The following is a 27,980-nucleotide window of genomic DNA, read 5'->3' on the forward strand; positions in this document are numbered from 1 at the left end:
CACACACACACTCCAGATACACACACATGCACAAATACACAACAGATACAAACACATACAAAAAAACACACAGCCAACACCAGACACAACAGGTACAATACACATACACATGCTGTAACACCAGACATACAGTACTGAATAGACACACAAACACATAACAACAGATATGTCAGAGAAACACACAAAACAGACATACACACACACAACACACACAAGCTCAAGTGAGATAAGAGATCTGTGGTCGTGAGACAGGTGAGCACATATGAAATGTAATTCACATGTAATTAATTAATAATTGTGAGGTGTGTTTTGTGTTGTTGATGTGTGTTTGATGTATATTCACTGGTTTTTCAGCCCCCAGAGTTGTTTTTATTTGTATGTAAATGTGATTAGGAAACATGACTGAAGGCTGACTCTGTGTGTGTGTGTGTGTGTGTGTGTGTGTATATAGGTACTGTATGTATCTGGCATGTCGTTGTGTGTGTGTGTGTGTGTGTGTGTGTGGGTGAAATGTGATGTTGCTCGAGAGGCCATTAAATGTTGTGAATGTGTGATGCGGTCATTCCATTAGTAGAAGCCATTAGAAGACCTCTGTTATGATGTCATGGACTGTTGCCCCTGGTGACACAATGTTTTGAAGAAGTGTTTAATACACAGACACTGACTGTACTTTGACTGTGTGTGTGTGTGTGTGATGATTCTTCATTCTGTGCAGATACACAGTCTGATCTCAGTTCTACAGACAGTAAGACATCATCATACAGTGCTGACAGCAGTGTGCACTCTTCTACGATCACTCAGTTTCTCTATAAGTCTGATGTGTGAGCGTTTAGGGTCTTATGACGTTGTATGAGGTTTTGGAACAGAGAAGTGTGTGTTGCTGGTTGTCGTTTTTGTGCTGTTAGAGGTCATAACACCCACATTCACTCTGGAAGGGCTGATGGATGTGTAGAGGTGCATGATGGGAAATCACATGTTTAGAGTGTGGGATGTCTATGAGCGTCATCATCTGACCAGAGGTGTTAACAAACTATATACTGTATATAAATAGTGTGTGTGTGTGTGTGTGTGTGTGTGACAGAGCAGATGTCAGCACTCACTGTATTAACTCTGATGGATCTGATGTTTGTGTCCTGAAGCTTGTTTGTGTGTTTCTAAAGAAAATGTTTCTCATGAGATCCAGATGTTTGTCATCAGAAGTCCGATCACATAATGATCACACTTTCTTTAGAAACCTGTCTGACCAGATACAGGTGAACCCAACACCACACGAGAAAGAAAAATCACAGATGAGAGAAGATAGATGATTTCTCCCAGACATCAATGAGGTTAAATGGAGAGCAAACAGAAACTTAAAGGAGCGGGTGTGGTCCGGCCGTCTGGGCGATGTAATTTTCGTCATAAGGAGGGTCCGGACGTGACGCGTACAACAGCACATGAGCAAGAAAAGTCCACTAGTCCACTAGGGGTCAATACACCCACAGATAGTGTGCAGTGTGCCGTTGTTGAAGAACGATACAAAACCAACACGCTGAAGCTTTTACATTTAGGCATTTGGCAGACGCCTTTATCCAAAGCGACTGACATTGCTTTATTATATACATTTTACTGAGGTATTTGCAATCCTCTGGGATCAAACCCACAACCTTGCGTCGTTAACACAATGCTCTTACCAGTGAACTACAGGAAAGCATATCTCCTCTATACTGCTTGGTTGTTGTTCTTTGTTGTCGTGGTGTTGTTTGCATTGGTGAATGACTTCCTCTCTCATTAATTTGCTGTGTTTCTGTGAATGACGCCACATGGTCTGGTAGACCACACATACTCATTCGTACTGCGCATGTGTAGAACTCAGACGTTTTTTGTGCGAGACAGACACTGACGGGGTAAAGTCAAGTATACCCGCTCCTTAAAAACACATCTCTTCTGTCAACACCTGACCCATCAGTTCTGACTTCTGTCTCTTTCTATATATATATATATAAAAACAATGAACTTTGTATACTGTAGTAGGCAGATGATTTCAACTGACTTCAGATGATTTCAGCTTTACAATCTTCATTCATTTACACCTCCAGACTCATGTCTCAACAATTCATTCTCTGTATTTTAGGAGGAGCATCTGAGACTAAGTTGATGCTTAAATGAGAAACAAATGAGAAGCATTAAATCTCCTGAGCTGTAAAAGATCAAACTACGAGAATGTTTGTCCTCTGAGGATGCTGAACATTCAGACGGCTCACAGATGAGTGTGTGATTCTGAAATGTCGTTGTTTCTCGTCTCTTTTTGTTTCATTGTCATTACAGTGATTCAAAAGTCATTTCAATGCTTGATGGGGTTTTATTTTTGAATGTATTGTGTGTGTAATCTAACAGCCAAGATAAACTCCGCTTACAGAACCCCTGCTTGTGTTACACACATGTTCTGCAGTAAAATCTCAATCTCTTCCTCTTTCTCTCTCTCTCTCTGCTGCAGCATTCTTTACACATGATTTTTTTCAGTAATATTTGCAGTTTCACACACACTCTCTCTCTCTCTCGCTCTATCTCTCTCTCTCATTCTCTCTCACTCTCTTGCTCTCTCTCTCACTCTCTCTCTCTCTCGCTCTATCTCTCTCTCTCATTCTCTCTCACTCTCTTGCTCTCTCTCTCTCTCTCTCGCTCTCTCTCGCTCTATCTCTCTCTCTCATTCTCTCTCACTCTCTTGCTCTCTCTCTCACTCTCTCTCTATCTCTCTCTCTCATTCTCTCTCACTCTCTTGCTCTCTCTCTCACTCTCGCTCTCTCTCGCTCTATCTCTCTCTCTCATTCTCTCTCACTCTCTTGCTCTCTCTCTCACTCTCGCTCTCTCTCGCTCTATCTCTCTCTCGTTCTCTCTCTCTCTCTCTCTCTCTCTCTCTTCTGAAATGTAGAAGTCTCCCGCAGTGTCTGTATCTTCAGTGGCGTGTTATGAAATTCTCTCACAGTATTTGTACTGTCTGGTATTATACTGTGTTAGCGCACAACCACACACACAAACACACACATATGTACACAACCACACACACACACACACACACACTAGTGGTTACAGGAGAAATGCGGAGGGGTTTCCTAACAGAGGAGGAAGTGAAGCTCTGCCAGGAGAGATACCCCCGAAATCTCTCTCTCTCTCTCTCTCTCTCTCTCTCTATCTCTCTCGCTCTCTCTCTCTCTCTCTCTCTCTCTATCTCTCTCGCTCTCTCTCTCTCTCTCTCTCTCTCTCTCTCTCGCTCTATCTCTCTCTCTCGTTCTCTCTCACTCTCTTGCTCTCTCTCTCACTCTCGCTCTCTCTCGCTCTATCTCTCTCTCGTTCTCTCTCGCTCTATCTCTCTCTCTCTCTCGCTCTCTCTCTCACTCTCTCGCTCTCTCTCTCTCTATCTCTCTCGTTCTCTCTCGCTCTATCTCTCTCGTTCTCTCTCACTCTCTCACTCTCTCTCTCTCTCTCTCTCTCTCTCTCTCTCTCTGTCTCTCTCGCTCTCTCTCTCTCACTCTCTCTCTCTCTCACTCTCTCTCTCTCTCTCTCTCTCTCGCTCTCTCTCTCTGTCTCTCTCGCTCTCTCTCACTCTCTCTTGCTCTCTCTCTCACTCTCTCTCGCTCTCTCACTTGCATTCATCACTCCGTGTTGAAAGAAAGATTAAGAAACACTGAACACTTTTTTCACAAATGTAACATTTTCAGATTCTTGAAAACGGTCTTATCATTTAATCTTGTTGATACAAACCTGTCTGACTGTGAGATGTTAGGATGAACGTCTGAGCTTCTTCAGGTTGTTACTGTAGTGAATTCCTTCTTTGATAGTAAAATATCCAGACTTCTGTCATCAATAGTCATTTAAAGACGTGTGTTCTCACAGGAACATGTGACATACTCATGAAATTGACTATTGATTGATGTTCATGGGACTTTTGTCATGTCACTCAGCACCGCTGTCAATCTAATGTATTTTTATTAGTGGTGGGCATTGATTAATTTTTTTAATCTAGATTAATCTAGATTAATTCCAAGATTAATCTAGATTAAAATGGCTCATTTGAATTCTCCCGAAGGCATTCAGAATATGTGTGCTACCCAAATAATGACTAAAAGTAAGTCTTTGAGAACGGGTTTCTCAAGCCAGGTGGCGCATTAGACCAGGGGCTCATCTCCTGTTTCCAAAATGCATCACAAACTGCTTGAGAAAGCTGTTCTACTATGATAATTGGTGATGAAAATTAAATTATGTTCAATAAGATGAACTTGTGTTTACTTCCGCATTAGCTTAGGGATGATTTCCGTTTAGGTGGTACTTGAGACTGGAAGAGCTCCTACAGTACATTTACATTTAGTCATTTAGCAGACGCTTTTATCCAAAGCGACTTACAAAGAGTGAGGGAGCAACAAGCGATATGTCATACAGGAGCCATAATACATTAGATCTCAATACAAAGTTACTGGTTTCAACTAAAACTAGACCACTACCTGTTGAGAGAAAGTGTTTTTTTTAAACCAATTCCGCATTGCACAAGGTGCAAACAACCTTAGACTTGTCGATGTTCCTATTGGGAAGCTTCTTAAAAATGAATATTCCCTGAAGCAAACCCTCCGGCTTGATAGCATGTTAGCACGTCACGTTTGATGCGGTAATTTCACAGTAACGTTATGTTGTGTTCAGACCAAACGCGAATGGCGCGTCAAGCGCGAGTGATTTATATGTTAATGCAAAGAGCCAATAGACCTACTTGCTGCGCGAATCGCGCGAATGAAGCCCTGGTTATGAGATGATGAGGCGGCGCTAAGAACGCGAATGAAGCCCTGGTTATGAGATGATGAGGCGGCGCTAAGGACGCGAATGAAGCCCTGGTTATGAGATGATGAGGTGGCTTCTGCTTCCGCGAATGACGCGAATCACGCGAGTTGAAAAATCTCGTTCTCGCTCCGTACAGTGCAGTTAAGCTGGTATACATCCGCGCTAAAATATCAAGGTGAAAGTCATCATAGCTTGCGTAGTATAGACCCAGCTCCCAACCCAACTTTGAGAATAGATTAACGGCGACATTTTTTTTAACGCGCGATAAGAGTCTCACTGCGTTAACGCCGTTAACGGCGTCCACCACTAATTTTTATATCCTTCATATAAACATATATCAACTCAATCTGATGGGAGTTCACACCTATTCAAACCTCGTTTATTCGTGTCTTTTTGAGGTTTTATTATGATTTGACTTTGGCCTTGTGACGTTAGGTTTAGGGGCGGGGTTAGAATGTTTCTCATTGCAATGCCACCTCGTAAAACGTGTGTGTACACAGGATGTATGTATGTTGAAAGTCATGCTGAGTGACACCAATGATGGGGAATCAATAGATTCTACATGTTGTGACTGTCACAAAATGCTGTAAGACTTGGTTGAATTTAATGATGTTGTGTGTGTGTGTGTGTGTGTGATTGTGTGTTTACAGTATATAAATGATGATGTGTGTGTCAACACAGTCAAATATCTTAATAATGCTGTGTGTGTGTTGACAGTCATATGTATTAATGGTGTTGTGTTTGTGTGTGTTTAGGATGATGAGGTGGTCCTACAGTGTTCAGCGATGGTCCATAAGGAGCAGCAGAAGCTCTGTCTCGCTGCTGAGGGCTTCGGAAACAGACTCTGTTTTCTGGAGTCCACCTCCAACTCAAAGGTACAGCTCACCTAACATCTCACATGTTTGATCTCACCTGTCTCACATCACCTGTCTGATCTCATCTGTGTCACATAACCTGTTTGATCTCACCTGTCTCACATCACCTGTCTGTTTTCACCTGTCTCACATCACCTGTATGATCTCATCTGTGTCACATAACCTGTTTGATCTCACCTAGCTCACATCACCTGTCAGATCTCACCTGTCTGATCTCACCAGTCTCACATCACCTGTCTGATCTCACCTGTTTCACGTCACCTGTTTGATCTCACCTGTCTCACATCACCTGTTTCACGTCACCTGTTTGATCTCACCTGTCTCACATCACCTGTCTCACATCACCTGTCTGATCTCACCTGTCTCACATCACCTGTCTCACATTACCTGTATGATCTCACCTGTCGTACATCACATGTATGATCTCACCTGTCTCACATCACCTGTCTATTCTCACCTGTCTCACATCACCTGTCTGATGTCACCTGTCTCACATCACCTGTCTGTTTTCACCTGTCTCACATCACATGTCTGATCTCACCTGTCTCACATCACCTGTCTGTTCTCACCCGTCTCAAATCACCTGTCTGTTCTCACCTGTCTAACATCACCTGTCTGATGTCACCTGTCTCACATCACCTGTCTGTTTTCACCTGTCTCACATCACATGTCTGATCTCACCTGTCTCACATCACCTGTCTGTTCTCACCCGTCTCAAATCACCTGTCTGTTCTCACCTGTCTCACATCACCTGTCTGATCTCACCTTTCTCAAATCACCTGTCTGATCTCACCTGTCTCACATCACATGTCTGTTCTCACCTGTCTCACATCACATGTCTGATCTCACCTGTCTCACATCACATGTCTGTTCTCACCTGACTCACATCACATGTCTGATCTCACCTGTCTCACATCACCTGTCTGTTCTCACCTGTCTCACATCACCTGTCTGATCTCAGCTGTCTGTTCTCACCTGTCTCACATCACATGTCTGATCTCACCTGTCTCACATCACCTGTCTGTTCTCACCTGTCTCACATCACCTGTCTGTTCTCACCTGTCTCACATCACATGTATGATCTCACCTGTCTCACATCACCTGTCTGTTCTCACCTGTCTCAAATCACATGTCTGATCTCACCTGTCTCACATCACCTGTATGATGTCACCTGTCTTACATCACCTGTATGATCTCACCTGTCTCACATCACCTGTCTGATCTCACCTGTCTCACATCAGCTCTCTGATCTCACCTGTCTCACATAACCTGTATGATCTCACCTGTCTCACATCACCTGTCTGATCTCACCTGTCTCACATCAGCTGTATGATCTCACCTGTCTCTCTGCTCTCGTGACCCATTTCGCTACACAACGCTCTATTAAGAATATGATGAAGATGATTCAGTTCAGATTTATAAGCTCTGTCATTTTCACATATATCAGTATGATCAATATGGATTTAAAACTGTGAGACTGTCTGAATTAGCATGTGAGAGGTTTGATTGATCCTTCAGTATGAAGCATGTTGTGGGTGAGAATGGTTTAAAAATCATTCTGGTAAAGATACTTAATAATGTTTGAGAGACAAGAGACAGCTGTAATAGTGTTTGTGACTGATGGGGTGTTTTCTTACAGCACAGCTCTTATATCTCACTGAAAATCTATTTCTGTTCCTCTAGCACTGATGACATTAGAAACATATTAGACTAAAAACATGTTTATACAGAAAAACACAGAGATGTCCATCACCTGAACAGATCGCTTGTTTTTTCAGAACGTACCTCCGGATCTCTCCATCTGTACCTTTGTCCTGGAGCAGTCTCTGTCTGTACGAGCGCTGCAGGAGATGCTGGCCAACACTGAGGAACGGGCTGAAGGGGTGAGTCTCTGATGAAGATGTTCTTCAGACCTCACCAGTATTTTCAGACACATCAGTAAAGAGTTCATATCCAAAATAATTCACAATTAAAAAAAAAACAGAATTGGAAAATTGTATCTTGATCAAATTCTCTGAAATATTTTAAACGACTTTTATTTTTTTAACATTCTTTAACAGTCACCTGCAGAAATCATCACAGAATAATGAACACTAAACATGTGCCCTCAGTAGTGTACATATGTTAACACACTCACACACACTCACACACACACACACACACACACACACACACACACACACACAATGTATCTGACAGTAAGAATGAGGATTTTGAGTTTTCACTTTGATTTATCAGAGTTTGTGTCCCTCAGTTGCCATAGAAACAGAGGTCTGTACAGATACATCAATGGATATTTGTGTCTACTTGATTGTCATTTCATGAATATGCACTTTATTAAAAATAATCACATGTTTTCAATGTGTAAACTAATAAATATTTCATATTTTTTAGTAGAATTTTAACATGCAACATGTTTTTTTTTTTAAATGAACTATACACTATATTTAGTGTATAAACTATATTTAATATAAACTATATTTAGTGTTGCAAATATTGTACAATTAATTGCCAAATAAAACCGCTCATGTAATAATTAGTTTGACCTGTTGCTGTTGGTTAAGCTGTTTAAACAAACAAAGAGACTCTTGAAGTGATGAGAAGTGATTGTTGGTTTAATTCTGGATGTTGGACTGTGTTCTGTTTTCTGCATCAATTCAGAATAATTGTGATGTGATGAATCAGTAATTGATTAGATTTCTTATTTTAGAGTCTTTTTGTCTCCTGAATACTGAGCACAAAGAAGTGTGTACTGTGTGTGTGTGCTTGTTCACGTGTGTGTGATCAGTGACGCTGCAGGCGGGGGAGCAGAAATGTAGAGGCGGAGGATAAAAGTGCACTAAATGCTGTGCATAGCAGGATGTGTGTGTGTGTGAGAGAGAGATCCTGTAGATGCAGAAGTGTCTTGCTGTGTGTGAAGAACCATCACATGTGCAGGACGAAATTGGAACTCGCTGTTCTGCTCTCTCTCTCAGTCACACTTTAATGGTGCCTGTTCTCTTTCAGGTCCAGTTGGCATAATCCTATTTACAGGTGCATGGAGGATGTGATGGAAATGACATTAATAGAAGTGTTATGTACACTTTAGAAAACACACAGAGACACGCAGATTTGTAGAAGAGCTGCTACGTGCGTGAGTGTTTGTGTGTGGAGAGTGAGAGAGAGAGAGAGAGAGAGAGAGGGCAAGATAGAGAGAGAGAGAAAGAGAGAGAGAGAGGGCAAGATAGAGAGAGAGAGAAAGAGAGAAAGAGAGAGAGAGAGAGAGAGAGAGAGAGAGGGCGAGAGAGAGATTCCTCTCGGTTCAGCAGGGCTGGGCAGACTGCACCAAAACACCCACGCGCGCACACACACACACACACACACACACACACACACATGCAGTATGTTGTACAGTAGTTTTGCTCTTGTGTTATATAAGAGAAGAGCTGCTCTATTTATCAGCGTTACGTCATCAATGTAAAAAAATCTGTGAGGGTTCTCTCATGTCATTCAGTATATGTAGCTTACTATAACACATGTTAATAAAGTCAATGAACCTCAGAATGATGTGCACTGATGATCAGTGATGTGAGGTGAGCTCAGATGTTCAGAGGTGTTAGATGTCAGTTCATTTATTGATGCTTTAATTCAGTTAAACATCAGCATTAACGCTTCACTCATTCTTGATCAGAGTGTGACCTTTGACCTCTGATGACCCATGTGTGATGTCACGTGCATCAATATTAAAATAAAAGAATGTTTCTCTCTAAACATTCTTTTTTCATGACAGTTCAGCTCCATAAATTCTCATCAGTGTAAAAACTTGTTATTGTTACTGTATTTTTCTAAATCTTTTTCACCAGCACAGTTAACATGATTCTCATTATGACGTCTGCTCGGACTGAAGGAGTCTGATGTTGATGTCTGATGAGAACGATCATGATGTTTCATTCTTTCATTCTGCTGTTTTTCCTTTCTGCCTTCATCACCTTCAGCACATAGACATGGAGAGATGGGTACGTCTACACACACACACACACACACACACACTCCATCTGATTCCATTATTTCTGCATTATTTCTCATGCTCTGACCATCATCTGATCTGAGATCAGCATGCCAGTATGATGATTTATGCTGAGTCTTTCTCTTCTCGTGTGTGTTTACAGTACGTGTGTGTTGTGTTCAGATAGCATTGATCTGCTGATTGATTATTGATCTGTGTACTGTGTGAATGTCTGAGCCAATCACAAGCCTCGTTTAACATGTTTAACTCGTGTCTGCTTGTGATATTCAGCAGCACGCACACACACACACACACATACACGCACGCACACACACAAAAACAACCACGCACATACAAACATGCACATACACACACACACATGTCTGCTGCATCTGTCTGCTTGTGATATTCAGCAGCAAACGCATGTACATAAACACACACATATACCCCCACACACACACACACACACACACACATGACATGCATGTAGGACAGTATGTTGAGATGGACAGAAGCTTGTGTGTTGAACGGATCAGAGTCATATATCATTGTGAAAACATCCTGACGTCAGTGTCATGAGCTCTAGATGAAGATCTGTAATGAGTGTCTTGTGTGTTTTTATCTTCTTTTGGGCCACAGAAATTCATGATGAAGGTAGGACACTGTGTGTGTATGTGTGCGCGTGTGTTGTTTATTGTGTGCGTCCTGAAGGGCCGGACAGTGATCTCACCACCGTCACACACACACATTAACACAATCTCAGTGTAAAGGTTCTTTATTGGCATGATTGTGAAAATATTACACATAACACAAGAAAGTAAACACAATAAGGTGGAAGAACAAGTAATGTGCTATACACACACGCTTTCCCTCCAACACGCAGTTCGCTTGATTTTCAGGAGCTTGTAGTGTTGTGTTGTTGTATTGTATTGTATTTTGGGATGTGCTCTTCATGTGGTGTGTTAATGAAATGAGATGTTTGTGCAGAAGTCTAAACTCTTCTGTGGCAGTTGTGTAATAAAAAGATATATTCATCAGGACTGTCTGACTGAGTGCTGTGTGATAAAACCATTTCAAATCTATTGTGTTGATTTGTTTTTGTGTGTGCGTTCAGTCTACAAAAAGTGTGCAATGGGTTAAGCAGGTCAAGTTGTGTGCAGACGTGTGTGTAGTGTTTTATTCTGGTTGTCGGAGTGTTTTTGTTGGGCTGGCCAGTGTGTTTGTGTGTGTTTCAGGTTGTTTTGTGACTGTGAAGTAAACATGAAACAGACGTGTCATTGATTATTATATCTTGTGTGTGTTGAATGTGTGTTTGTGTGTTGTGTTTCAGACGGCTCAGGGCGGAGGTCACCGGACGCTGTTGTACGGTCATGCGGTTTTACTGCGACACTCTTACAGCGGGATGGTGAGTGTTTGTTTGTGTGTGTGTTTGTGTACGCACGTGTGTGTGTGTGACTTTTGTGTTGTGTTTCTCTCTCCAGTATCTGTGCTGCCTCTCGACGGCTCGCTCATCTACAGACAAACTGGCTTTTGATGTTGGGCTTCAGGAAGACACGACAGGTGATGTCACTTCCTGTTTACACTTCATGCATCATTTAAATACGCAGTGTTTTTGAATGAAGAACACTTATGATGTCATTCTGTGTGTGTGTGCAGGTGAGGCCTGTTGGTGGACCATTCACCCTGCGTCCAAACAGAGGTCAGAAGGTGAGAAAGTGAGAGTGGGTGACGATCTCATTCTGGTCAGCGTGTCGTCTGAACGCTATCTGGTGAGTTTGTCCTTGTGGCTCACTGTTCATCCTATATACTATTCAAAACTAGAACTCGTGTGTCTTAAACCACAGCATACGAGGAAGGTAAACATATATTACCTGGGTGAGCTGTTATTTTCAGATCCGTGCACACTTACTCATATTACCCACAATTCAATGCAAGAGAGTATAGTGATGCTACATTGAATTCATAAAATAAATGTTTTCCAGCCCTTATTTCGTCTGAAGACGTGCAGTGTTTGACGTAAGTGTTTAAGTGTTAGAAACAGGAAGTTAACGTCTCTTATGTCTCTCGGTGTCTTTCTGTGTCTCAGCACTTGTCTTATGGTAATGGAAGTTTACATGTGGACGCGGCGTTCCAGCAAACCCTGTGGAGCGTAGCACCCATCTGCTCGGGGAGTGAAGTGGCTCAGGGTGAGTGTGTGTCTGTGGCCTTGTTTATATATCCCGGTGGGGACCTACACCTGAATGCACACCAGCTCATGGGGACTCGTGTCACTGCGGGGACCAAAATTGAGGTCTCCATGGGCTCTAAAGTTTATGGAATGTACAGAACAATATTTTTTTTTAATCCAAAAATGCTTAAAGTTTTCTCTGATCTTTAGGTTTAGGGGTTAGGTTCGGAGATATTATATACAGTTTGTACAGTATAAAAAACACTACTCCATGGAGCAGACAGTGTGTGTGTGTGTGTGTGTGTGTGTGTGTGATAACCGCTCGACTCTTTAAGTGAAAGCTGAAATGCTCTTTAGATGTGTGGTCAGTCACCACCACAAACACACAACACATAAACATTCCTGACCACGGCCACACATTTACTGTTAGTGAGAATCTGATCAATGAATACATGAACCATAATCTGACGGGACCGGATGATAATGTTGTTTCAGGCTTTCTGATTGGTGGAGATGTTCTTCGGCTGCTTCATGGTCACATGGATGAATGTTTGACGGTCCCGTCTGGAGAACACGGAGAAGAGCAGCGCAGGTCAGTGTTCAGGAGAAATGAGCTCTGTTATTATCATGTGAGGAGGAGGACAGATGCTCTTCAGACTCAAACCAATCCATGTCCAATTTCATGTGTGAAGTCACGACCTGATCATCATAGTTAACAATATCTCAGGTCTCAGAAGCTGTGAGGGTGACTGATGTTTACAGCTCAACAGATCCATCAAACAAAAGAAAAACAATTCAGAACTTTATTTGAACATCAAGTGAGGAGCGTGCTACAGTCTACACATCAACTGTTTTTATAAGACACAAATACACACACACAAGCACACCTCTAAACTATTTGCATTTGTTGAAGTAGGACGTTCAGTCTTTAAATAGACAAACAGAGACACAGATAAAAGTCTCCTGTGAGCCAAGATGAGACAGAATGAGATCTTGTGTTTCTGTAGTTACAGCAACAGCTCTCTATGGACACACACACATGCACATGCACATGCACTCGCATACACACACACACACACACACGCACACACTAAGACACGCACACACACACACACACACACACACACATGCACGTGCACTCGCATACACACACACACACACACATACACATGCACGTGCACTCGCAGACACACACACACACACACATACACTTAGACATGCACACACAGACATAGACGCATGCACGTGCACTCGCATACACACACACCCACACACAGACACACACACACACATATGCCTCAGACACTGAAAACAAGTTGAGATTCTCTTTAACATAAGATAAATGTATCGTGCAAAAGTTCAACAATGATTTGTATGTGATATGTGGATTTCTGTCACAGTTTTCATGTGTCCTGTTATCCTGTCACGTTGCTGTTGGATGACTTTATGTCGTTCTGAGGTTTGATTTCATTGAAATTCAACAAATTCTAGACCCGAATGAGCACAACACATCTAGTAATGATGACTAAATGAACATTTGCAACATAAGATTAGAGTTTGCTGTGATCATGTGAATATACACTGGTGAAATGTTTTTTTTTAGATATCATCTGTCTCTTAATATTTTCCTGGTCAAGCTGGTGAATCTGGTGTGTTCTGATGGGTGATCTGGTTTAAGTGGCTTTAGTTTCAGTATTGTGGGACATTTCTGTATATCACATATTTAGGATATGTTGTATATTGCCCTAAACTTTGGTTTAATATTTTTTTACATTTCAGTTGAAAGATACCAGAAAATATATAGAAATCTTTTTCTTTTGCCACTACTGCACACCCCTCCCTGTGTCTGCTTCTCTTCAGCCTTGAACATCTCATCAGCTTTACACTACATCAATTCAAAGAACATTTGTCTCTCTCTCACTCTCACTCTCACTCTCTTACTCTATCTCTCTCTATCTCTCTACGGAACTACAGAAGTTTAGTTTCAGACTAAAGTTGAAGGTCTTTTGATGAACCCCGTCGATTCACTTTATGTTCTTAAAGGAACAGTTCACCCAAAGAAATATTCCAGATTTGATATAAACACTTTGACTGAATGTGTTGTGTTTGTGTTTTTTATTTGTTTACATCAGGGCGGTACATTATGAAGGTGGAGCCGTGTCCATTCACGCCAGATCACTGTGGAGACTGGAGACGCTCCGGGTGGCGTAAGTCAGATCTCATGTTTGTGTCTGATCTCGGTGTCTTATGATGACTGTCGGCACATTTAATGAAGTTCTTCGGTGCTGATGAGAAAGTACATACTTCTGAGTATGCAAGTATACACTCACCTAAAGGATTATTAGGAACACCATACTAATACTGTGTTCGCCTTTGGCCTTCAGAACTGCCTTAATTCTACGTGGCATTGATTCAACAAGGTGCTGAAAGCATTCTTTAGAAATGTTGGCCCATATTGATAGGATAACATCTTGCAGTTAATGAAGATTTGTGGGATGCACGAAGCTCCCGTTCCAACACATCCCAAAGATGCTCTATTGGGTTGAGATCTGGTGACTGTGGGGGCCATTTAGTACAGTGAACTCATTGTCATGTTCAAGAAACCAATTTGAAATGATTGGAGCTTTGTGACACGGTGCATTATCCTGCTGGAAGTATTCATCAGAGGATGGGTACATGGTGGTCTTAAAGGGATGGACATGGTCAGAAACAATGCTCAGGTAGGCCGTGGCATTTAAACGATGCCCAATTGACACTAAGAGGCCTAAAGTGTGCCAAGAAAACATCTCCCACACCATTACACCACCACCATAATTACATTAATGAGAAATAGAACAGGTGTTCATAATAATCCTTTAGGTGAGTGTACATTCTCTTCAGAATGTTGCTGTGTTGAATTTACTAAATTAAACTTTAAAGTCTTCAGCTTTGAGATTCACGTGTCAGTCGGCAGTTAGACGTTCATGTATCATGTATCATATTATGTAATAATAAGTATTTTTATTAACTGACCCAAGTAAACAAATGTGAGAATTATACATTAAAGCACAGATCATAAAGTTATAATGTCAATTCCACTCTTGAATATATAACACAGTATTTATATTTTATGAAAAATCATGCACTGAAATTAAATCAAATGCTTTAAAAACTTGAGGAGAGACCTCGAATGGGTATTTAAACAACCAAATGTTGACATATGTGTTGTTAGTAGAGTAAAAACATCATTTATTTCATGAAAAAATGGGACATTTTCACAGAATCGCCCAACAGTATGTTTCTCCCTTTACACTTTCAGAACAAATGTAAGACATCATAAACTGTAAATGTTGTCAGTAAAGCCAAAGAGAATGAGTTCTTCAGTTGAAACACTGAAAGAGTTTACAGTCAAGCCTCTTCTGGATGTGTTCTCAGCGCTCTGCTCTGACCCTGATGTTGAATACTGTATATAGGACACTGAGCATGTGAATGTAGCGATGACGGATAACTTCTAAAACTTTCTCAAAGAGCTTGTGTGCATCCCTGCAGGAACACCTGCTCAACCTGAGCTGGATTCTCTTCTGAACATCACTTCAGTATTCACTTTGGTTCATAAATATGCTTTGATTTGAATCCTGCTCCAGTTAAGGCATGTTTGTGTTTTTGTGTAAAATAAACGGTTCCCATCCCAGATAATACAAAAGAAATATCAGTCAAATAAAGGCAGTATTAGGGGGAGGGACCGTCTCATTCTTGCATTTGATTGGACAAAAATAGTGAGTGCAGGATGAGTCATCATTATAGAGGACATGATCAATGTGATGACCAGTGTTGGGCAAGTTACTCTGAAAAAGTAATTAATTACTAGTTACTAATTACATATTCAGTTGTGTTTCAATTAAAATATGTAAAACTAATTACTTATTAATCAACCTTGATTAGTTCAGTGATTGAAGGATAGACACGAAACAACTCTTATACAAATGTGAGAATTATACATTAAAGCACAGATCTTAAAGTTAGACTTTGAATTTTGATGTCAATTCCACATGTCATTAAACAGTATTAAGTTTAATGACATCAGAAGTAATTATTTAAATTACAGAAAAAACAAGAGTAATCCCTAACTTTACTTTTTCAAGGGAAAAGTAATTAAATTACAGTAACTCATTACTTCGTAACTACTTACACCAACACTGATGATAACAGAGATGAAAGCAACAGCACAACCTGATCTTATGATATTCCATAACTACAGTATTTTATGAGGTGGCTGATCTTTATGAACAAAAACAAATTTATCTGAAATAGCCGAGTTGTAAAATGTGTCAAAATCTCCATGAATGAAAAGGTTATTTTCTAGTGGTGGGCCGTTAACGGCGTTAACGCAGTGAGACTCTTATCGCGCGATAAAAAAAATGTCGCCGTTAATCTATTCTCAAAGTTGTGTTGTGAGCTGGGTCTATACTACGCAAGCTATGATGACTTTCACCTTGATATTTTAGCGCGGATGTATACCAGCTTAACTGCACTGTACGGGGCGAGAACGAGATTTTTCAACTCGCGTGATTCGCGTCATTCGCGGAAGCAGAAGCCGCCTCATCATGTCATAACCAGGGCTTCATTCGCGCGATTCGCGCAGCAAGTAGGTCTATTGGCTCTTTGCATTAACATATAAATCACTCGCGCTTGACACGCCATTCGCGTTTGGTCTGAACACAACATAACGTTACTGTGAAATTACCGCATCAAACGTGACGTGCTAACATGGATGCAGCTATGAAGCCGCCGGGTTTGCTTCAGGGAATATTAATTTTTAAGAAGCTTCCCAATAGAAACATCGACAAGTCTAAGGTTGTTTCACCTTGTGCAATGCGGAATTGGTTTAAAAAAAATACTTTCTCAACAGGTAGTGGTCTAGCTATAGTTGAAACCAGTAACTTTGTATTGAGATCTAATGTATTATGGCTCCTGTATGACATATCGCTTGTTGCTCCCTCACTCTTTGTAAGTCGCTTTGGATAAAAGCGTCTGCTAAATGACTAAATGTAAATGTACTGTAGGAGCTCTTCCAGTCTCAAGTACCACCTGAACGCAAATCATCCCTTAGCTAATGCGGAAGTAAACACAAGTTCATCTTATTGAACATAATTTAATTTTTATCACCAATTATCATAGTAGAACAGCTTTCTCAAGCAGTTTGTGATGCATTTTGGAAACAAGAGATGAGCCCCTGGTCTAATGCGCCACCTGGCTTGAGAAACCCGTTCTCAAAGACTTACTTTTAGTCATTATTTGGGTAGAACACATATTCTGAATGCCTTCGCAGAATTCAAATGAGCCATTTTAATCTAGATTAATCTAGATTAAAAAAAATAATCTATGCCCACCACTATTATTTTCACAAGGTTTTTTCACTTCTGTGTTTTTGTGGTTATATGGTTTCATGTAGAAAAAGAAATATATGTTCTCATGAACCTCAGCGACAGAAGGAACAAGATGCTTTATTTTGTGACCGTCATCATGCGCCACTGATGATGCGTTGAGATCCGTTCTGTAATCTCAGGTCATTAAGCAACGTCTGACCCGGTCAACACCGGAGGCTTTCCGATACCCATGAAGCTTTTAATTACACTCGGCAGGACGTCTGCTCTGAAAGAACGCACCCATTTCTTTACTCTCTCACCAGCAGAGTTCTGAACCATCCGGCTAAAAATAATCTGCCTTCACTGGAGCTGGAACCGTTTCATCAAAGTGACATTATGGGGTCGGGGCCAAATTCTAGAGCAACACGCTTTCTTCTCTTGATCTGCTTCCTACAGAACGGCCATCATAGAGGTTTGTGAATCTGGCAGACGTGATTTGATCATGTTTGGGGTTTCTGTCTTGTGTGCAGGTGGAGCGGCAGTCACACTCGCTGGGGTCAGCCGTTTCGGTTGCGTCACGTGACCACCGGCAAATATCTCAGCATGATGGACGATCAAGGGCTCCTGCTGATGGACAAAGAGAAAGCAGATGTCAAGTCCACAGCCTTCTGCTTCCGCTCCTCAAAGGTGAGACAAGGCTCCAAACGCAGAAAGATTCTTTTCTTGACATCATCAGTGTTACCCATGATTCTCTGTCACACGCCTGCAGGAGAAGCTGGACTTTGGCCTGAGGAAGGAGGTGGATGGGATGGGGGTTCCTGACATCAAATACGGCGACTCCGTCTGCTACATCCAGCACGTGGACTCCGCCCTCTGGCTCACCTACCAATCGGTGGACGCCAAGTGTGCTCGCATGGGCGGAGTTCAGAGAAAGGTCTGAATCTGACATCAGCTGACTGCTTCAAATTATAGCTTAAATCCTTCATGAATGTTTAAAAATGTGAAATAATAACATTTGAAATCAATAATAACCGTGAACTTGTTTTAGATCAAAGTATTTTGAAGGATATACTTTAATCTCTTGTGCTTCTATATGAAACATTCCTGAAGGTGATTTACAGACACGTACAGTATGAAACATTCACAGTATCACACAGAGGAGACCACGCAGAGATGGACAGATGGACTCGATCTGTGTGTGTGTACTGCATGAGTCAGTGTGTGTGTCTCAGTTTGTGTTTGGATTTTTGATGAAATGTTCAGTTCAGGTGTGTGTGTGTGTGTGTGTGTGTGTGTGTGTTTTAGGCCATCATGCATCATGAAGGTCACATGGATGATGGTTTGACGCTCTCACGGTCACAACACGAAGAGTCTCATACAGCCAGAGTCATACGCAGTACTGTATTCCTCTTCAACCGCTTCATCAGGTTGGACACGCAAGCACACACACACACACTATACGCACAAAAACACACACTCTACACGCACACAAACATGCACACAAACATGCACACAAATACACACACTACACGCACACAAACATACACAATATACACAAACACACACACACACACACACACACACAGTATACGCATGCACACAAACACGCACACACAAACAAAAATGTTTTAAGAATAAGGCTGTTGTGATCTCTTTGACTTCTCATGTGTCAGTTTAGAAACTTTAAATTCTGATTCTAATTTCAGGTTCCCTTAAAGCAAAAGTTTACCCAGAATTTCACTCATTTTCTCATTCTAATATCCCTTTAAACCCCAAACACAAAAGTGACCTCAAAAATAACACATAGTGACACAGGTGACAACCAAAAAACACCATTAAAGAGTGATGAACGAAATCCACAAGACATGAACTACATTTCAAGACAATCTTAATCTTAAAATCAATTCTGAACCTAACAGGAACCCAATGAAGAGACCAAAAATGGGAGTAATATGTTCCCACTTTCGTGTTCCCGTTAGCAAACGAGCTGCAGCATTCTGAACCATCTGCAGTCTGGTGAGGGAGGCCTGGCTAATGCCTACATACAGCCCATTGCAGTTGTCAAGACGGGACGAAATAAAAATGTGTATAACACTTCAAAACAGTTAACCCATATGCCTAAACTGGATTTTTTTTTATTTAATTACCCGATTAATCTGTTTGTCCATTTTAAAATCATTATCCATCAAAACACCCAAGTATTTTACAGAAGACTTCACAAATGGTTTTAAAACCACCAAGTCCAGGTCAGGAGCCGCACAGGCGCCCCCTGGTTTAAGCAGTATAACCTCCAACTTGTCCTCGTTAAATTTGAGGACATCCAGGCTTTTATTTCCTCAAGGTTCCACAAACTTGCCACTATAGAGTTTGTATGTTTCAATGGCATATATAGTTGTGTTTTATCTGCAAAGCAATGGAACCCGATTCCTAAGAATGGATATATGGAGAAAATAGAATAGGCCCCAAAATGGAGCCCTGGGGCACCCCGTATGTTAATTGTTGTGTGTGTTCTTCATGAACGCAGGGGTCTTGATACTCTGAGTAAGAAAGGAAAGACGTCCACGCTGGATCTACCAATAGAATCAGTCAGTCTGAGTCTGCAGGATCTGATTGGCTACTTCCAGCCACCTGATGAGCACCTGGAGCACGAGAACAAACAGAATCGACTGCGATCGCTCAAGAGCCGACAGAACCTCTTTCAGGAGGAGGTGAGAAAAGAAAAGTGTCTGCAAATAATGTCATGTACGTGAAGCCCGTTTTACTGACATTGTAAGAGAAATATTTGAGACATAGCTGAGCTTTATAAAGTCTCATGAGCTGTAGAAGAGAATTCTCAGCTGAAGGGGTGTTCTTGGTGTGGTCTCACTACGTGTGTGTGAGGATGTGTTTTGTATCTGTGTGTGTGTGTGTGTGTGTGAGGATGTGTTATGAATCTCTCTCTCTCTCTCTCTGTATGTGTGTCTCTAGGGCATGATAAACCTGGTGCTGGAGTGTATCGATCGTTTACATGTCTACAGCAGTGCGGCTCATTTTGCAGACGTGGCTGGAAAAGAAGCAGGAGAATCCTGGAAATCCATCCTGAACTCTCTCTACGAGCTCTTGGGTATGAGCCATAATTCCATCCGCTCCATCATCAGCACTTTAAACTCTACACGTCAATATGTGCTGAAAAAATGCCTACCAGCAAACGTCAATCTCTCTCCCTCTCTCTAGCTGCTCTTATCAGAGGAAATAGGAAGAATTGTGCACAGTTTTCTGGCTCTTTGGATTGGTTGATCAGTCGCCTGGAGAGGTTGGAAGCCTCGTCCGGTATGAACTCAAACACTTTTTATGTCAAATCCGAAGAAATACTTGATCACAAACCAAACATTTGAAATACTTATACATATCAAATTATACATTTATATTTACCTCCTATCTCCATATTTTGTGATTCTTATTGATCACTCTTTGTTTGTCACTGTGTTTTGCAAATATTTTACCAATAAAAGTAAAAAATAAAAATAAAAAGTTAAAAGTGCTTTTAAATTTTTATTTTTATTTTTTACTTTTATTGGTCAAATAATAACAATAATAACAATTGAATCATTTAAAAAGCACAGTGTTTTTCTTCATTTGCTGAAAACAGTGAATTTGGTCATGTGAGGTTTTGGAAGGACAGTGACAGTTTTATAATATCTAATGCAAAATAAATACAAAATAATGAAAAGATTATAGCATAAAAAATATATTTAGTCATATGGATAATTACTATCTACAATTTCATCCAAAAGAGGGCCGTGTCATTACCGGATTTTCATACAGTCACGGACAGATTGACTTTATCAAACTTCTGAGAAACAGATCTTATTAAACACAAAACTCATATGATAAACATATATGATAAACTCTCTCTCTCTCTAAATGTTCACGTGAACATGCATATATAAAATTAAATCCAGATGAGCAAACAACAAATGAGGGATGTATTTATTACAAATGCATTACGGATATGATGTGAAACAAATAATTTAAATGAACCCTCTGTCATTTACAACTCAATGACACATGTACACAAGTCTTATAGACTTTAGACATTTGAAAAAGATTTATAATTCTTTAAATAATAATAAACAACTCACATTTTTCAAACTTGACCTTACAACCTAAAAACTAAAATACCTTTCCATGGAACTGCTTTTGGGAGCACAGCCTCTTCATAAACTGACAGCGCTGCCTTTTTTTTGTTTTTCACGTGTGAGCACTCGCATACTGTACCTGAGTCCGCATAAAATGAATCAAATTAAATCTTTGAAAAGTTCAAATCAAATTAATATTTGATTAATTAATATATTGACCTAAAATTATTGGAAAAACTTGCCTCAAGTTGAAAATTGGAAATGATTATTATAATAATAAACAATAACTAAAATAAAAATTAATTAATCATATATAGCAACATTGAAAATAAACCAATAAATTGTTAAATGACAAAAAGCTAAATTGGTAAAACTTTAACTTAAATTAACCAAAAATCTAAAAATAAAAGCTCATTTAAAATCTGAATAAAACTAAAATTAAAACTATATTAACTCTGCTTCAGCGCTTGTGTTGGTGTACAGATGACGAGAGAGATGATCTGTGCCCGTATGACACATTCAGAATAAAGATGTCACTCTCTAACAGCACGACGTCTCACAGACTGTCAGGATTAGTACAGTAGTTCCATGATTTTACTCTGGTGAATGTGAAAGCCGTGTATCTCTCTCTGTTAATATATGTCTGTCTTCATTTTGTATTTACAAATATATACGTCTATATTTAAATATTTCTGAAAAACATAAAAAGCAACAAATGTTTATATATCATTTAAATTATATATAAATTTAAAGTAATGCATGTAAATATTTCCTGAATGTATATATCTGTGTGTGTAGGTGTTTATAGATCATTTTTGTGTGATGTGTTGTGTTGTGTTGTTGTGTGTCCGCAGGGATCCTGGAGGTTCTTCACTGTGTTCTGGTGGAGAGTCCTGAAGCTCTGAACATCATTAAAGAGGGACACATTAAATCCATCATCTCTCTGCTGGACAAACATGGACGCAACCACAAGGTGAAGTGACGAGACACCACACAAACATCACAACACCCCTGTAGTGGCGTCTTTTACAAACTGCACCTTTAAATTACATTTGAGCATTAACGGAATTATCCGTATAATCTTTTTTTATGGGATTTTTTTACAGTGCAGACACAAGATTATCTTAATTTCCCATCTGCTTTTGTCTTGTTTTAGGCAGAAACGTCACCAAATGTTCTGAATATATTTACAAAGATATTCTCCTTCATTGATACAGCATCTCAACTTCATGAAATTAGCTTGTCAAGTGATAAAGTTTACTTTTGCTTTAGAATAACTCTCACGTTTAAAAGTCAAAAACCAAAGCCTCAGGTGTGTGATGTGTGTGTGCAGGTTCTGGATGTGTTGTGTTCTCTGTGTGTGTGTCACGGCGTGGCGGTTCGCTCTAATCAGAATCTGATCTGTGATAATCTGCTGCCCGGCAGAGATCTGCTGCTACAGACACGACTGGTCAATCACGTCAACAGGTAAACACATCACGTCAGCATCACGTCATCATCACACCTCAGGCTCTCACCTCTCTCTCTCTCTCTCTCTTCACTCGCAGCATGAGACCCAATATCTTCCTCGGGGTGAGCGAAGGCTCCGCCCAGTACAGGAAGTGGTATTATGAGCTCATCGTGGACCACGTGGAGCCGTTCGTGACGGCCGAAGCCACACACCTGCGGGTGGGCTGGGCATCCACACAGGGTTACTGGCCGTACCCGGGCGGTGGAGAGGGCTGGGGCGGGAACGGAGTCGGAGACGATCTGTACTCGTACGGGTTTGATGGGCTGCACCTGTGGGCAGGTGAGAGAAGCGCATCATTAGCTTTGTGTCTGAGGGTCTGTGTCACAGGACGTGACATGAGGTGTGATTGGTAGGTTGCGTGGCGCGGTCCGTGAGCTCACCCAATCAGCATCTGCTGCGGGCGGAGGACGTGATCAGCTGCTGTCTGGACCTCAGCGCTCCCAGCATCTCATTCCGAATCAACGGTCAGCCGGTCCAGGGAATGTTTGAGAACTTTAACTCAGACGGACTCTTTTTCCCTGCGGTGTCTTTCTCGGCAGGGGTCAAGTGAGTCCTGCGATCGCCATCAGAACATTTCACACGGCACCTTTGAATAAACATGTCGTGAGATTACTGTTGAGACAAACACGCTGATTGGTCGCTGGTCCTGTGATTCCTCAGAGTGCGCTTCCTGTTGGGCGGTCGTCATGGAGAATTCAAGTTCCTGCCTCCGTCTGGATACGCTCCGTGTTTTGAGGCTGTTTTACCACGAGAGAAGCTGAGAGTGGAGCACAGTCAGGACTATAAACATGATCATGGGAACATGAGAGACCTCCTTGGACCCACAGTCACACTCACACAAGCTGCCTTCACACCGACACCTGTGGACACCAGTCAGGTACACACACACGTGCACACACACACACACACACACCCATGGACACCAGTCAGGTACACACACACACACACACACACACACCCATGGACACCAGTCAGGTACACACACACGTGCACACACACACACACCCATGGACACAAGACAGGTAGACACAAGCACCCGCCCTCACACATCCGTGGACACAAGTCATGTACACACACTCACAGACACACACACAAACAAGCGCCTGCCCCCCTGCACACACAAAGACCCCTGGAAACAGGTAAAGCACACAAGCACAGACACACACACACACACCAGTGGACACAAATCAGGTACACACACATTCACACACACGCATGCATGCACGCACACACACACACACACACACACACACACACACCCATGGACACCAGTCAGGTACACACACACGTGCACACACACACACACCCATGGACACAAGTCAGGTAGACACACACACAAGCACCCGCCCTCACACATCCGTGGACACAAGTCATGTACACACACTCACAGACACACACACAAACAAGCGCCTGCCCCCCTGCACACACAAAGACCCCTGGAAACAGGTAAAGCACACAAGCACAGACACACACACACACACCAGTGGACACAAATCAGGTACACACACATTCACACACACGCATGCATGCACGCACACACACACACACACACACACACCAACATCTGTGGACACCAGTCAGGTACACACACACATGTGCACAAACACACCTGTGGACATCAGATTATTTTGTGAGTGTATTTGTGTTTTGTTGTGTAAGATTGTGCTGCCGCCTCAAATCGAGCGAATCCGTGAGAAACTGGCAGAGAACATTCATGAGCTGTGGGTGATGAACAAGATCGATCTGGGATGGACCTACGGAGCGGTGCGTCACTTTCAGATTCCACTGACATACATGACACAAAACTGAGTTTGATTGAATATCAGATTAAAAGCAGATGAGTTAACATGTCATAGTGTTTATAAAGGTGTTTATTGTGTACAGGTGCGAGATGATAATAAACGTCAACATCCCTGTCTGGTGGAGTTCAGCAGACTGCCTGAACAAGAGAGAAGCTACAACCTCCAGATGTCTCAAGAGACGCTCAAGTGAGTCCAGTGAAGCTGAACAAGACCTTTCTGATCATTCAGATCTTTAAGATTTAAGATGAGATAGAACATGTTAAACCTGACATGATGTGTGTGTCTGTGTGTAGGACTCTTCTGGCTCTAGGTTGTCATGTCGGTGTGGCAGACGAGCGGGCGGCAGAGAAAGTCAACAATCTCAAACTGTCAGCCAAGTAAGTGTAAATCTTCACCGTCAAACATGTTTTTGTGTTTGTGTCGTCAGGTCAAACTCTATACTCTGTGTGGTTTTCATCTAGCAGGTGTCCGTTTCTCTCTCAGTGTGTTTGTTCAGGAGATAATGTTTGTTGATGATGTTGTGTGTTTGTGTGGTCAGGTATGAGCTCTCCAGCGGTTATAAACCCGCTCCTATGGACCTGAGTCACATCAAACTGGCCTCAGCACAGGAAGCTATGGTGGACAAACTGGCAGAGAACGCACACAACGTCTGGGCCAGAGACCGCACACGACAGGGATGGACCTACGGTATACAACAGGTGAATTAAAAAGACGTGTAAACTAACGGTACTGTTAAGCGTGTTGACAATATGTTTGTATGCTCTTGCGCTTTGGATAAAAGCGTCTGGCAAATGAATAAATATAAATGTCATTTGAGAATGATCAATCAATCTGGTCCATAAGTGAAACCAGGCCCGGCTCCAGATATAAGATGAAAGGTGGGCCAAGGGATTTTCCAGGTGGGTGGAGGCCAAGGGGGATTAACTATATATAAATAATATAAATAAGTGAATGAGCTAAGACTCTCTCGCCATAAGAGTGAAAACATAAAATAAAAATATTTGGAGTTGACTTGAATAAAGCATTTTGTGATTGGCTGTTATGTGGTGGGGGGGCAGGGTGGACACAGAGTCACTGAGAGAGAGAGTTGTGCCAACTCCATTCACTCCAACGGAACAGTTTTTTCACAGCAACGGTGGTTCACGGATCCTCTCTCTTAACGGCTCTGTGTGGAGACAGGGTGGACAAAGCTTCTGAAAGGGTGGGCAAAGCCCCCCCTGCCCCCCCCCCCGTGGAGCTGGGCCTGAATGTAACTGCCTGAGAAAACAGAATTTCATCCTACAATGTTAAGAACATTGACTGAGGAACATGATAAAGATGTCTGTCAAATGCACACATGAGATAAATTAAATTTAATTGGTAAAGTAGTCAATCCAAAACAATATGCAAAAATATATTGTCATTAAAACTTTACAAATGAAAATAACCCGGGGTCAGTCAGTGGCAGTAGTGATGTAGACTGTGTGTTGCCATTTTGTGCAAAAGTTCTTCTCTCTCTCTCTCTCTCTCTCTCAGATATAATCTGTTATAAAAAAAAGTACAGTAAGTAAAAGAAATGTGTGTCACTTAGATAGAGCATGAAAGTGTTCTGCATCTGATGGATTGAGACTTTACAGAAAACCTCCGTCCCTCATGTACGGGCTGATTTGTTATAGATATGTTCTGTCTGTATGATGTCACATTCCACCGTTATAGACACATTTCTGTCATCTGGAATGAGTCAACACTTCAGTTACTGAATGAGTTTACTATGATGTCACAACAACCCCTGTGTGTAAAAACCACTGAGATTTAAATGAATAAAGACATGATCAAATCATGCCCTGCGATGGGTTGGCACTCCATCCAGGGTGTATCCTGCCTTGATGCCCGATGACTCCTGAGATAGGCGCAGGCTCCCCGTGACCCGAGGTAGTTCGGATAAGCGGTAGAAAATGGAATGGAATGATCAAATCACAGACGAGGATGTGTTGAGTTTGTGATTTTATGAGAAGGAACTTAAAACTGTGCTCACTTTCTCATGTTTGCAAAGGCCTTTGTCTTGTTTTAAGTAAGGGATAATCCACAACTAGCCGTGCATTACAGGGTTTCAAAGGATGGTGTGGAGGACAAGAACCACCCGATTAAAATCCTTTAGCTGTGGATTATCAGACAGGTGAACATGATAGTTATTTTTTTCAGTTGATTTCAAACATTTATCAAAGTGACTGGAACCAGCTGTGCATTATACAGTTTAATGTTCAAGCCAATCAGAATCCAGTATTCAAACTGACCATGGTATAATGTAAAGTGACGTTTGATATTCATAACTGCAGTGGCAGACACACAGTGTTCACAGACCGGACTACATGCGTGTGGTGGTGTGTCTATTAGCTGAAGAGTTTCACTCACAGGAAGCTGTTTGTGGTCTTCTGTAGGACATTAAGAACCGAAGAAACCCTCGTCTGGTTCCTTACATGCTCCTCGATGAAAGAACCAAGAAATCAAACAAGGACAGTCTGAGAGAAGCCGTCAGGACGTTACTGGGTTACGGCTATAACCTGGAGGCTCCGGACCAGGATCATGGTATGATTCTCATCACTTACCCATAATGCATTGCAGGAGATCTTTAAAGGCGCTCTGTTCTTCACCTCTGTTTCGAGCAGCAGGCAGATGTGTGAGAATCTGTTGAAATGTTTTTCCTCTGGATTCTTGTTTTCTCCAGCAGCGAGATCTGATGTCAATAATCTGTCGATGGAGCGCTTCCGGATTTTCCGAGCGGAGAAGACGTGCAGTGTGAACGCGGGGAAGTGGTATTTTGAGTTTGATGTGGTGACGGCGGGTGAGATGCGGGTGGGCTGGGCTCAACCCGGGTGTCTGCCGGATCAGGAGCTGGGCTCAGATGAGCAGGCCTTTGTGTTTGATGGACTCAAGGTAACAACATGACCCGCAGAAGAGAGCTGTTGCTGTCATCACTGGTGTGTTTATGTTGTGTTGTTGTGTGTAGGCCCAGCGCTGGCATCAGGGTAACGAGCACTTTGGCCGGACGTGGCAGTCGGGTGATGTGGTGGGTTGTATGGTGGATATGAATGAAGGGACGATGATGTTCACTCTGAACGGTGAGGTTCTGCTGGACGACTCCGGCTCTGAACTCGCATTCAAAGACTTTGAGGTTTGTGAAGGTGAGTCATGTGAGACGATCACTCTCTGTGTACTGTCAACTCATCAGTCTGTCATCTGAATGCAATTACTTCATCAGTCCCTCCCATCCAATCAGCTGTCATGTACACACACTTCAGTATCCTCATGAAGGAAATCTCTCATGTGCTGTTTGTGTGAGATCAGCACAAGAACACAAATCACATGTGAGCCCCACTGACACCTACAGAGTGA

At 41.8% G+C, this 27,980-nt stretch overlaps 1 protein-coding gene across 7 annotated transcripts in view; it reads left to right on the top strand.

The window, feature by feature from the left end:
* ryr2a (ryanodine receptor 2a (cardiac)) overlaps positions 1–27,980 on the top strand; it is an 87,469-nt gene that overhangs the window by 14,684 nt on the left and 44,805 nt on the right. For 4 of the 7 annotated variants that reach the window (XM_056771789.1, XM_056771792.1, XM_056771790.1 and 1 more), the window contains exons 2-29: positions 5,562–5,681; positions 7,460–7,564; positions 9,656–9,676; positions 10,306–10,320; positions 10,997–11,071; positions 11,148–11,226; positions 11,323–11,435; positions 11,753–11,852; positions 12,329–12,425; positions 13,966–14,040; positions 17,709–17,865; positions 17,948–18,112; positions 18,484–18,605; positions 19,703–19,886; positions 20,146–20,281; positions 20,392–20,487; positions 22,151–22,269; positions 22,630–22,763; positions 22,844–23,085; positions 23,160–23,352; positions 23,467–23,683; positions 24,466–24,570; positions 24,691–24,794; positions 24,902–24,985; positions 25,147–25,306; positions 27,026–27,173; positions 27,313–27,521; positions 27,595–27,769. In XM_056771789.1, the coding sequence (XP_056627767.1) occupies positions 5,562–5,681; positions 7,460–7,564; positions 9,656–9,676; positions 10,306–10,320; positions 10,997–11,071; positions 11,148–11,226; positions 11,323–11,435; positions 11,753–11,852; positions 12,329–12,425; positions 13,966–14,040; positions 17,709–17,865; positions 17,948–18,112; positions 18,484–18,605; positions 19,703–19,886; positions 20,146–20,281; positions 20,392–20,487; positions 22,151–22,269; positions 22,630–22,763; positions 22,844–23,085; positions 23,160–23,352; positions 23,467–23,683; positions 24,466–24,570; positions 24,691–24,794; positions 24,902–24,985; positions 25,147–25,306; positions 27,026–27,173; positions 27,313–27,521; positions 27,595–27,769 (3,550 nt within the window). The remainder of the gene's footprint in view (positions 1–5,561; positions 5,682–7,459; positions 7,565–9,655; positions 9,677–10,305; positions 10,321–10,996; positions 11,072–11,147; positions 11,227–11,322; positions 11,436–11,752; positions 11,853–12,328; positions 12,426–13,965; positions 14,041–17,708; positions 17,866–17,947; positions 18,113–18,483; positions 18,606–19,702; positions 19,887–20,145; positions 20,282–20,391; positions 20,488–22,150; positions 22,270–22,629; positions 22,764–22,843; positions 23,086–23,159; positions 23,353–23,466; positions 23,684–24,465; positions 24,571–24,690; positions 24,795–24,901; positions 24,986–25,146; positions 25,307–27,025; positions 27,174–27,312; positions 27,522–27,594; positions 27,770–27,980) is intronic. The other 3 variants (XM_056771791.1, XM_056771794.1, XM_056771795.1) reach the window with 1 other exon arrangement.

The sequence above is a fragment of the Triplophysa dalaica genome, chromosome 17 (assembly GCF_015846415.1).
Source record: "Triplophysa dalaica isolate WHDGS20190420 chromosome 17, ASM1584641v1, whole genome shotgun sequence".
Classification (NCBI taxonomy): Eukaryota; Metazoa; Chordata; class Actinopteri; order Cypriniformes; family Nemacheilidae; genus Triplophysa; species Triplophysa dalaica.